Source organism: Ursus maritimus, unplaced genomic scaffold, assembly GCF_017311325.1.
Source record: "Ursus maritimus isolate PB19 unplaced genomic scaffold, ASM1731132v1 scaffold_4, whole genome shotgun sequence".
In the NCBI taxonomy this organism is placed as follows: domain Eukaryota; kingdom Metazoa; phylum Chordata; class Mammalia; order Carnivora; family Ursidae; genus Ursus; species Ursus maritimus.
In genome coordinates, this window is record NW_024426552.1 from 11,504,619 (window position 1) to 11,517,271 (window position 12,653).

Consider the following 12,653-nt stretch of genomic DNA (forward strand, 5'->3'; position numbering starts at 1 on the left):
AAATGTGAAAATTTTTGAATTCCAAAACCTAGCTTGCCTCAAGGATTTCAGCTCAGGGATACAAACCCCGATATCTTTTCACTGATACCTCCTCTCTCCAACCCAGCCTGGAATTTTTCAGGCATTGTTGCAGGAGAGGTTTTTAGGGGTAAGACTGAATATGTGTGTGTAGCTTTCTTGCAGAAACTTGCTGCTCACTCCGCTCAGTGGCGTGAGCTCACAGTGCACCATTCTGAGTTTCACGGCTGCTCCAGGCACCGTAGCTTTCCTCCAGGGTGCGGTCGAAAGGCAGGACCCAGTCCCAGAAGAACCTGTTCTCCCTTCACTCCAAAGAAAGGAGTCTGTTTCAAATAACACGTCACACCACTTACTCATCTTCTGACCCCTCTACCCTCAGAATCTCTTTGTCACGCTGCTTAACTGTCACCTCTCCTTGTCCCTACCCACAGCTGACCTTTTAGTACACTTGATAGGACCCCTTCAGTTCCTAGTTCGATCTTTGGAAACTTTTGTCTTTCACTTGGCACAAAATAAGTCAGTATGAGTGGTTGACTACTGTTTAAATAACACTGCTCAGGGGCGCCTGCTGGCTCAGTCATTAAGCGTCTGCCTTCCGCTCCTCCGCTGGGAGCCTGCTTCTTGCTCTCCCACTCCCTCTGCTTGTGTTTCCTCTCTCACCGGCTGTCTCTCTCTCTGTCAAATAAATAAATAAAATCTTTAAAAAATACATACATACATACATACATACCACTGCCCATCAAGTGTACCAAAAGTGTGTTATTTTTAGGGGCACCTGGCTGGCTCAGTCAGGAGGATGTGGACTCTTGATCTCAGGATTGTGCGTTTGAAGCCCCACATTGGGTGTACAGATTACTTAAAAATAAATAAAGTGCTATTTTGGTTAATTAAAATACTAATGGAGTACAGAGTTCTAGTATGAAGCTTATGTGAAAGAAAGTGCTTTTTTTTTTTAAGATTTATTTATTTATTTATCTATTTATTTATTTATTTATTTGACAGAGAGAGAGAGAGAGAACACAAGTAGGGGGAGTGGCAGGAAGAGGGAGAGGGAGAAGCAAGCTCCCCGTTGAGCAGAGAGCCCGACGTGAGGCTGGATCCCAGGACCCTGGGATCATGACCTGAGCCAAAGGCGGATGCTTAACAGACTGAGCCACCCAGGCGTCCCTGAAAGTGCTTTTTTAAAAACAGCTTTATTGAGATGTAATTTGCATATCAAGTAATTTACCCATTTAAAGTATATGTTTCAGTGTTTTTAGTATATTTAGAGTTGTGTTACCATCGCACAATCCAATTTTATTTTATTTTTAAAAAGATTTTATTTGAGAGAGAGAGGGAGAGCACGAGTGCGGGGAGGGGCAGAGGGACAAACAGACCCCACCTGAGCACGGAGCCCCCCATCCAGGCTCGATCCCAGGACCCTGAGATCAGGATCTCAGCCGAAGTCAGATGCTTAACCAACTGAGCCACCCAGGTGCCCCACACAATCCAATTTTGGAACATTTAATCACCCCAAAAAGAAACCCCTTACCCATTAGCGGTCACTTCCCATTACCTTTCTCCACCAGCCCTAGGCAGCCACTAATCTACTTTCTGTCTTTGTTCATTTGCCTGTTCCATATAAATGGAATCATATAGGGAAGTGTGTTTTAAGCTCACTCTATCCCTGACTCTAAGTGCTATTACTGATTTCCTTGGAAAGTCTGCTTAGTTACTTCAAGAAACAGGTGAAACTTTCTAGTTTCTATTATGAAAACGGGTATAAATTATCATTTCTGGAAGGTGTGTAGGGAAGTATTAAGTTTGTAAAGGTTGTGCACTCATTGGTTGCATTTTAATTTTTAAAGAACTAGTACACATTGAGAAATTTCTCAATTATGGATTTCATCTTTGTATTTCTACAGCAATGCTCATTATATGTACTTTTCTGTTTATAAACTGAATATGCTTTTACGTCACAGAGAGCATTTCTAACACATATTTCAAATCTTTTGCTGTACAAATTTTCTTGACCTATTACTAATCATAATAGCAGCTAACATTCATATAGCACATTATGGGCCAAGCGCTGTTCTAAGCACTATGCGTGGTCATACATTCCTCACACTCTGTGGGTAGGTGCTGTTATAATGCCCATTTTACCGATGAGGAAACTAAGGACATAATAAGGTTAAATAATTTGCCCATGGTCATACCTTTAGTCACTTGGTAGAGTAAAGATTCACATCCGGGGATCTGGCTCAGACTTGGAGCTCTCGACCATGCTGTTGTGTTGTTCGCTATGATATCGAAAGCTGAAAATTGAAGGTTTTTTTCATCAGGTCTAGTATTTTTAATTGACAGGTATAGTTTTATAAAAGTTAAAACTTCACAAAAACTTAAATAGTTTCCATTTTTTTTCCTCTTCCTTTGAAGATAGTAACTGTTTCCTGCAGGGGAGATTCAGTGAAAGAACATGATGATGAATTAAAACGATCCTTTTTGTATCTGTCAGATTTGCACAATAAAACTCTTGAATTCATGAAAGAAAATAAGTGTACAGACTATTAAGTCCTCAAGAATTTAATGTGTACCTTTCTAACATTTTGTATTTCTCTGCAGTAGTTCCCTCCCCCCCAAGGCTCCCCATGATGTCTGAAACCGTGGGGATAGTACTGAGCCCTATGTATACTATGATTTCCCCATACATAGGGACCTGTGATAAAGTTTAAGTTATAAATTAGGCACAATAAGAGATTAACCACAGTGACTAACAATAAAATGGAACAATTACAATAGTATACTGTAATAAGTTATGTGAATGTGGTCTCCCTCTCAGAATATCTTACACTGTACTCACTCTTCTTGTTCTGGTGATGATGTGAGATGATAACGTGTCTGTGTGACGAGATGAAGGGAGGTGAGTGACGTAGCCATGTGACATAGCCTTAGGCTACTGTTGACCTTCCGATGATACATCAGAAGGAGGATCGTCTGCTTCTGCATCTTGGCTGACCGCGGATAAGTGAAACCTCGGGAGGCGGACCACGGAGAAAGGGGAGAGTGCTGTATTGACCGTGGAAAGTAAAGGGAGGGGCCACTGCTTCCTCAGCAGCTCTGGCGCGGCTACAAGCATAGCAGTTACTTTAGACAAAAAAACCTAGGAAGTTCACTGTCTTTATCCAGAGTGAGAACAATCCTTTGGGGAGAACGCGATTGACATTTTCTTCCTTCAATTTCATTATAGCTTCCTTAGCGTTAATGAATAATAACCATATTTTATAGCATACAGAGCATGTCACCATGAGTGGCACAAATACTTCGTCACTGCCATTTGCCTTGTGTAATCTTCTAATCCGTTTTACCTTGTACGTGCAGATACCGATGTTTATCCAGGACTAGCTGTGTTTTTTCAAAATGCACTTATATTTTTTAGGTAAGTTGCCTAATTTATTTTTTTATTTTTTTGGTGCAACTTGGTGGTTTTATTAAAAAACGGGGACAGGACCCGTGCGCAGAAAGAGCTGCTGCAGTTGCCTGATTTCTTAACCACACCTAAAACATTTAGAGAAATGTCACTTCATTATAAGAGCAGCATATAGAATGTATAAATTCTTCGAATTAGTTACAGTGTATAGAGCTTCTTTGAAAAGGTGAAAATTCCACTATTGTATAAGCGCGTACATAAACCATTTCACTGGGGTCCTGCTATGAGCTAAGAGCTCAGAGCTCAGCCAAATGATTTATATGTATTACGTTTTCAATTCCCATGTAATTGTCTTAAGTACTTACTACTTACAAACCAGGCGGCGTTCCCGTTTTATAGATGAGGGGATGAGGCTCGGAGCCTGCTTAAGGACAAGTAATCGCAGAGCTGGGACTTGAACCCAGACTGCTTCCATAGCCTGTTAAAAAACCATATCAGGTATCTTTATTAAAAAAAGAAAAACAGAAATCAGAATTAATACATATTATGCGTGCTATATATAAAACCTGGTTTGGAAATTGGATTTTTTTTTTATTTTATTTTAAAGATTTTATTTATTTATTTGACAGAGATAGAGACAGCCAGCGAGAGAGGGAACACAAGCAGGGGGAGTGGGAGAGGAAGAAGCAGGCTCATAGCAGAGGAGCCTGATGTGGGGCTCGATCCCATAACGCTGGGATCACGCCCTGAGCCGAAGGCAGGCGCTTAACCGCTGTGCCACCCAGGCGCCCCTGGAAATTGGATTTTTTAAATAAGTTTTTAAGAAAACTAAAAGTAAATATAAAAATAAAACAACATTAGAAGTATTTTTTAGGGGCAGTCTTTTGGAAAAAAAAAAAGAGAGAAAAACCCTACAATGAAGCTTGTGGGGCGCCTGGGTAGCCCAGTCAGTTAAGCACCCGGCTCTTGATCTCAGCTCTGGTCGTGATCTCAGGGTCGTGAGTTCGTACCCTATGTTGGAGCCTACTAATAAAAAAAGTATGACGCTCACATGCTATGCTTTTCAGAATGAATGTCTTTTAATGTGAAGATAAGTATTTTAAGCATCCGTTTGTAAATTCATACCCCCCAACCTCGCGGAATCATTAGACTGTAAGCCTTGAAGCGCTTTGCTTTTGTCACTGTTTTTAAGCAATCTGATTATCGTGCTCACTTCGGCCGCACCTATATTAATCTGATTATGATGTGCTGTGATGTAGTTTTCTGCATATTCATTCTTTTTGGGGTTCATTGAGTTTCTTGGGTCTGTGTGTTTAGTTTTCATCGAATTTGGAATCTTTTCGCCATTATTTCTCAAAGACTTTTTCTGTTCATCGCACTGTCCTTGGAGTCCAGTCACATGTATACTGGGCTGCTTGAGTCACCCCACACCCACGAGTGCTTCGTGTTTTTTTTGTTTTTGTTTTCTGTGTGTATTTCATTCGGCATACTTGCTACTGTTACATCTTCAAGGTCACTCAAAGTGTCCACTGTCACTCGCATCCAGGGTACCTGTCATGTCAGACCTGTGTTTCATCGCCGTTGGCTTGATTTTGCACATTTCTCGTTAACATGCTTAACCCTCCTCCACCTTCATGGACGTATGACGTATGTTTATAACCATGTCAGTGTCCCTCTAATTGTGTCAGTTCTGAGTCTGTTCTTGTTTCTCTTTTCTCTTCATTTTGGGTCCTTTTCCTCCCGGTTGCTTCTTCACATGCAGCCGGTGGGGGGCTGGATTTTTTGGCATTCCTTTAAACAGTTTTGAGCTTTGTTCTGGTGCACTTAGGTCACTTGGAAACAGTTTGGTCCGTTTGAGTCTTGCTTCTTAGCTTTGGAGGGCGGACCTAGAACAGCTCTAGTCTAGGCCTGAGGCGACGCCCTGCACGTGCCGTGGATTCTGAGGCGGCCCACTCCGCTCAGGAGGCTGTGACGTCTTCCCAGCTCTGCGACAGCTCTGGGGAGTTGTTCCTTCCCTTTGCTTGGGTAGTTTCTTCACATTCATCTGCTGACCAGTACTCAGCAGAAGACTCAAGGGGAGCCTCCTGCCCGTTTCCTGCGCTCCCTCACAAACGCCAGCCCCTCTGACCTCCCTGAACTCTCAGCTCCATTCCCTCTGTTAAACTGCTGTGCTCTGCCCTCTTACTGCACCGTGGCCTGGACGCTTGTGGCTTTGAAAGATGTTTGACGGTTTCTGGTGTCTTGTGATCGTGTTTCTTGGCATGTGACCAACAACCTTCTGGGGATACAGTCAAGTTTTCCTAAAGACATCTTAGGTACTCTTCATTTATTTGTTTTATAAGATTTTTATTTATTTATTTGACAGAGAGAGAGAGCACAAGCGGGGGTGGGGAGCAGCAGAGGGAGAGGGAGAAGCAGATTCCCTGCTGAGCAGGGAGCCCACTGCGGGGCTTGATCCCAGGACCCCGGGATCCTGATCTGAGTTGAAGGCAGATGCTTCACCGACTGAGCCACCCAGGCACCCCAGGCACTGTTTAGAGATCAAACTGAAATTCAGATTCAGCCCTTTGTGGGGGTAGATGAGACCAGGTAATTGACAGTTGGACGAAGAGAAACCTTGCACGCGGACAGGCGTGCGCTGGGCGGACTGGCTGCTGCGTCAGCCGCGCCCTCTGCCCAGAGCCTGGCGAGTTGAGCAGCCCGTTCGGTGCCTCCTGTCAGTAGCAGAGCGCAGCTCCGACGTCTTTGGCCACTCTGCCTCTGCTTCCTTCCCAGCTGGCCCTCCCACCCACTGGCCACTCACTTTTGCAGTTTCTTAAGGCTCCAGTCCAGGCCTCTTCTTCCTTCCAGGTGGGCTCCTTTATGCTCAAGACTTCGATTACGGCATATATGCCGACGAGTCACAGAGGTCTGTCTCCACGTCTGAACAGTGTGTCCAGTTTCCTACTTATCTTGTGTGGCTGACATTTCAAATCCAGCACCTCCAGCATGTCCACAGCTCAACTTCTGGTCTCCGCGTGTCCTGCCTCTCTGCTCCTCTCCCACTTTCCCTCCGTACTTGGCTGAGATCATTCCCACTCTTCTTTCAGATCTCAGTGCAGCCACCACTTTCCCGGGAAGACCTTCTTGACCTCTCTAACTCGGCGGATCCTTCTATTCATTCTCTTGTCACCAGGTGCATCGCCTGGAGAGCATTTTTTTGCTGTTGGAATTTGATTGTCTGCCTCAGGCTCTCAGCTCTCTTCGAGAGCCCTGTTGACCTTGTTTTGACTCCTACATTCCTAGCACTTAGCGAGAGCCTGTGGCCTACCCAGGCGTCCGGGTACAGCAATTACATGGAGAAGGAACAAAGAATTGCTGCGTGGTCTATTTTAGGATTCTTCAGTTACTGTAGAAACCCTAATGTTGCCGCTCTGAGAAATGCCCCTTTCCCTTGCAAGTTTCCGATCTGATAACTTTCCAGGCTGTACGAAAGCGTATTTAATCGCGCTTAGCCATCAGGGTCAACAACCCGGTACAAAGCAACCGCATTCGGAGTAGCACCACCGCGGGCTCTATGTTTAGAAATCAATACAAAGGAACCAGGGAGGCACCTGGCAAAGCATATTTAGAAAATGAATTCTTTGTTGCTCGTTCGTGGGCATTGTTTCCTCACGACTTGTTTTCATATCTTTCTAGCACTCTGATCTACAAATTCGGAAGAACTGAAGAGCTGTGGACCTGAGAGCGCTTCTAGATCACGTTTCCTTTTGTTTTATTTGTAGATAAGTTTTTTCTCTCTCAACGTAATTTACACATTGCCAAATGGGATAGATTGTACATTACCTGTTTTGTTTCTTTATACTTTTATGCTCTGAGTTTTGAAATAGTTTTATGAAGTTTCTGTCCTTTTTTAAAATCATTGAATAGATTGTTAATATGTACATAGTACAAAACTATATAGATGGGATGGTGAGTATCGGTTTTTTATTCCTGAAGAGCCAGGGCCGTGTCTTCATGCCATTTTAGAAGTTTTAACTGTTCTGTTTTAGTATCTTTAATTTCAGAAGATGTGTGCAAAAAAAAAAAAAAAAGCTCCATGTATCTGAAAAAAGCACTGAGCCATTAACAAGGGTATTTCAGCAAGTTGTAATTTATTTTGGCTTAAAAATTAGATTTTTTTAAAGGAAAAATGTTTGTTCTTATGTATTAAAGAAGTGGACTTTTATATGAAGATTTTTAAATGCCTGAAGGACTAGTTTGAAAGCCTCTTTTAAAAACAATTTCTCTAACATGACTTTATTTGAGGAGGCATAACACGTGATCAGATACGCTCAGTTGTATATGGTTAATGTGAAAAGGCTTTGAGGCAGCTCAGCAAAATGCTTCTTGTAAAAGCAGCTCCAACGATCTAATGGGGTTCTCTTGGCAGGCTGTTATTTTCTGATATTACAAAATTCAGCATCCAGCAAGTTTGAGACAACTGCAGTTTAAAAGCATGAACCATATAACAAAACCTGGAATAATTAGTTTCAAGATAAAGCACTTCTTCCCAGAGGGAATTATTATGACCTAGTGAAAAATTAGGCATTTCCACCACTTAGTTACCAACTCCAAGTGTCTCTCTCTGCACTAGCTCTCAAACTTTGGGTGAACTCTTCCTGCAAAATAGATCTTTAACCCGAAAGCCCATAATTCCAGTCGAAACCTTCTTTTGCTGAATTTGAAACACTGTTTGTGCACCGTGTGTATTCCTACGAGAGTCGTCAAAGGGAGGGTTGGGTCACTGTTGCTACCCTTCCTTTTTTGTGAGACAGGCTTTGTGTTGCACTTTTTTCCTCCAGAGGGATTTTATAGCACCTTTTGTTGTAAGACAGAGTCGCAGCAATGGTATTAATATGCAGCTTCTAATGCAAACCTTATCTTGCTTTACCCTCTCTGCTCTCTGAGAGGACCTACCGCGCACAGAGTATGAAACGATTGTGGAACGCTGTGCCTTTGTCTAGACACCTCCTTGTTTAATGACTTCTTCCTGTGGTGTTGTTTTTCCCCCCAAATGTCAGTAAACTTTGTCTCGCTTCCAACAACTTGTACAACTAATTACTGGTGGCCACTCTCTTGTAACGTGTTGCAATAAATACTACTTCTCACACATTCTAATATCGTGAAATCAGTTGGAGAAAATGAACCATAAAAATTGGCTTGTTGTTCCTTTTCAGTTATTCGAGTGGACCCGGTCGCAGAAGCAGTTTATCTTTGTGACAGAAAGCGAAATACGTGCTACTCAGACTTGTAAAATGCTGGTAGGAAGGCTAGCGAAGGGCGTGCCCGAAGACCTCCTGAAATAGTGGCTGTTTTCTCTCTTCTTGACTCTGCCATGAATTTATTTTGTAATTGTGAGCAAATCACTTAATTTTCTCTGTTTACTCACTTAAAAAAAGGGGGGGTGATAATGTTCATATCCACCCTTACAGATATTGTAAGAAAAGATGGAGCCCTTCATAATAATTAAAAATAGGTGGGGCGGAGGGAGGGGTGCCTGGGTGGCGTTGTCAAGCATACGACTCTTCATTTCAGCTCAGGTCATGATCTCAGGGTGGTGAGATCGAGCCCCACGTCGGGCTCCACGCTCTGTGGCAATGGCTTTAGATTCTTTCCCCCTCTTCTTCCCCCTCTGCTCCTCGCTGCTTGTGGGTTCTCTCTCTCTCTCTAAAATATATAAATAAAATCTTAAAAAAAGATCTGTGGGATTCCCTTAGTAGAAAGCTCTCCCGGTTACACAGGTTCACTGGTTCTTGAATCTGAGTGTCTTTTGGTGTTGGTATGTAGACCAGTATTACCAGGCGAAATTTTTCCATTATATAAATTTTGATGTGTATTAACATAATGAAGCAGCAGGGTTAAAGAGGGAAAGGTCGATGTTATCAAGCCACATAACATTTGCTACTTGAGCGAGAACCCCACCCAGGTGTTTGACATTGAACTCAGGTTCTCAACATTTTTCCACAATGGAAGGCTTTTCCATCACAACGTCAACTTCATTGTTCCATTTTAGATTTAATTGCTTCCTATGAAATAACCTCTGCCAGTCTTACGAATTAATCCCAATTTTTCCTGCACTCTCTTGTCCTCACACTGTCATTTTGATTGTTTAAAGTTTATAAAAGTTTGGGGTTACTTTTAGACGATCTCAAGTAACAGCTTATTAAATCCTGAGGGAGAAACACCTGATGCTAATTTTATTCTCTGAACAATTAGTCACATTTTGTGGTTCGCTGTGCGTGCAGTTCGGTTAGAGTAATCTCCTCACTGTGTCTGTTCAGACAGGAAAACTTGAAGTAGAAACTACTTGAAGCAGAAATTATCGTTTGAGTTACTTTGTTGATTGTTTTTCTTATTTCTTTGATGGAAAACAAAGGACTAGCCTAGAGGATCTGATAGGTTCAGTGCTTTTCTGAAGAATGATGGAGGAAAATCAGGGTATGCTTATTCAATCCTGGAGTAGATCTTCACCTTAACGGAATTGTGGCAATTTCTGCTTTCACAACCCATTCCTATTTTCCTAAAAAGAGTCTTTATGATAGTTCCATTTTATTAAAAAACGAGCTCAGTTTTATTTTCTTTGATATCTAGACAGCCTTTACTTTTCTTAGTGACCTTTCCCCTCAATTTCATTATGAACAAGCCCAAATATTTTCTTCACCTTTCTTTTCCCTTTCCCTCCGTACCTTCAACTTACAAGCTTTCTAAATGTAATTCTCGTTGTTCAACATAGGTGGGTTTATTTATTTTTTTATGGTTTTATTTATTTGTCAGAGAGCATAGGCAGGGGAAGCTGCAGGCAGAGGGAGAAGCAGGCTCCCTGCTGAGCAAGGACCTCGATGCGGGGCTCCATCCCAGGACCCAGGGATCATGACCTGAGCCAAAGGCAGACGCTTCACCGACTAAGCCACCCAGGTGTCCCAAGATAGGTGGGTCCTGTGAAGTCTCCCCAGCACTGAATTAGCAAATGGTGGCTCATAGGGGAGATACAGGGCTAGGTTAGCCTCTGTCACGTTGTCCTCAAACCATCAAAACGTAACCTTGGTTCATGTGTGTCTGTTGAAAACCACCGTATTTAATATCACTGATTCATTACCCTTGAGCTCAGAACGACTGTATCACTCATGCCTGAAGGAAGCTTGTCTGCCCCGGTGTTCTTTCAGGAAGGCCCATCNTTCACGCGGGAACATCAGCAAAACACCGGAATGGGAGAAATGTGCCGGTAAATCGAGGGCAAAGGGCCCTGGGTCACAGCATGAGCGCTGAAGCAAGAAAAAGGCAGAGTTGCCCGGAGTCCATCTCGGTTGGGTCACGCCGGGCAGGTGACTGCGTTGGGGGCCCCTCTACGCATGTGCGCCCGTGGCCTGAAGGTGCCCGAGTATGGATGGGAGAGCGACAGATCAATATTTTAGCAAGCGGCCCGACTTACAACTAATGAACATCCGCTGTAGCTACAGAGCGCCTGTTGCCCTCATTTTCCTCCAACACCGTGTTCTTTTCCCACCATCATTTCTCTCTCGGCCCATTTCTTTCCTCGCTCCATGCTCTGCCGCCGGCTTCCCATGTCAGGGCCCTGTTGCTTAAGGCCATCTCCCTGCTCCACACTGAGAGCTGACATTTGCTGATGATGTTTGCGGGTGGAATCTGAAGCCGGCCTCACCGAGGCCCGCCCTGTCCTCAGAGGGCAGGGAGAGACCAAAGAAAGGCTACTCCAGGCTGCTAGGTGGCAAGCAAGGGTTTTTTTTAAATTATTTATTTTAGGGAGAGAGAAAATCTCAAGCAGACGCCTGTCTGAGCTTGGAGCCCCACAAGGGACTCGATCCCACCATCCTGAGATCATGACCTGAGCAGAAACCAAGAGTTGGCTGCCCCACCAGTCGAGCCCCCCAGGCGCCCCAGGTGGCAGGTTTCATAAGCAAGGGAACTTGCATACGAGGCTCGAGGCTCGTCTGGGGCAGCAGCAAGATGGATCCCCGCCCCCGCCCCAGCACCACATCTGGAAAATGGATAAAGAGGCCCTGCCCGGGTTCAGTCACGTGCACCACACAGGTGTTCCCAACCCCCCTCACCATCTCCAGACCGTGTTCTTGGAGCAGTCTCCGGGAGCGGGAAAGGCCAGGGGAACCCACATTCCAAGGACGGGGAGGGGGTGACGAGGCTCCGAGGGCCGGGGTCCAGCTCTCAGGTCAGCTGGCAGCCCCATCTTTTCAGTAACCTTCCCCAACAAACACTGCGTCCTACATGTTCTCATTTCACAGCTGGTTTGGAGGTGGGGCCTTCTGTCTGGAGAGGTTAAGTAACCCGCCCTCGGATGGGGGTCCCAGCTCAGGCCCTTCGCTCCTGAGTGCGGGGCCCTGCTCTTCCCTCAGCTGCTGTTCCCCACGCCACCCCACAACACTGGTGGTCCTTGAGAAGAGCAGGTGTCATGGTCAAAGAAGCTCGGGCAATCCTTGGGCTGAACCAGCATAAAACATTTTTTTTCCTGTAAAATTTTTTTCTTTTTTAAGATTTTATTTATTTGAGAGAGAGAGAGCGAGCACATGCAGGTGAGCAGGGGGAGGGAGGGGTAGAGGGGGAGGGAGAGGGACAAGCGAACTCCACACTAAGCTGGGAGCCCAAGGTGGGGCTCGACCCCATGACCCCGAGATCACAACCTGAGAGGAAACCAAGAGTTGAGGACAGAGAAAGGAGGAGGAGGAGTTCCAGTGGCACTGTTCCCAGAGACTTCCGGTTTGGGAGTTGGGGTTCTTGGGGAACCATTTATATCTAGGTTGGTTTACTTCTCCCTAAACCTGGCCCCGCCACGTGTTAGCTCTGTGACCCCAAGGCTGTTTGCACGTTGGGAAGTATTGTTTGAGAATGAACGCGATCAGGTGCCTAGCTTCGTGCCTGGAAACAGCTAAGCGCTCAATAAAAGGGGGCCCTTATCTCTCCCGCAGGCCTTTGCCTGAAGGGAGGGATGTTTCCTTCCTCTTTCTTTTTTTTTTTAATTAATATATTTTTATTATGTTATGTTAGTCACCACACAGTACACCCCTATTCTCATAGTCCATAGTCTCTCATGTTTCATTCCCCCTTCTGATTACCCCCCTTTCTTTATCCCTTTCTTCCCCTACTGATCATTCTAGTTCTTATGTTCCATAGATGAGAGAAATCATATGATAGTTGTCTTTCTCTGCTTGACTTATTTCACTTAGCATTATCTCCT

The 12,653-nt window shown here is 44.4% G+C and overlaps 1 protein-coding gene across 1 annotated transcript in view; it reads left to right on the forward strand.

Moving 5' to 3' along the window:
• The window catches only part of TMEM50B (transmembrane protein 50B), a 36,703-nt gene extending 28,146 nt beyond the window's left edge, over positions 1-8,557 (forward strand). The window contains exons 6-7 of the mRNA XM_040621011.1: positions 3,376-3,433; positions 7,103-8,557. Of these exons, the coding sequence (XP_040476945.1) occupies positions 3,376-3,433; positions 7,103-7,148 (104 nt within the window). The 3' untranslated portion in view covers positions 7,149-8,557. The remainder of the gene's footprint in view (positions 1-3,375; positions 3,434-7,102) is intronic.
• The last annotated feature ends 4,096 nt before the right edge of the window (positions 8,558-12,653 follow it).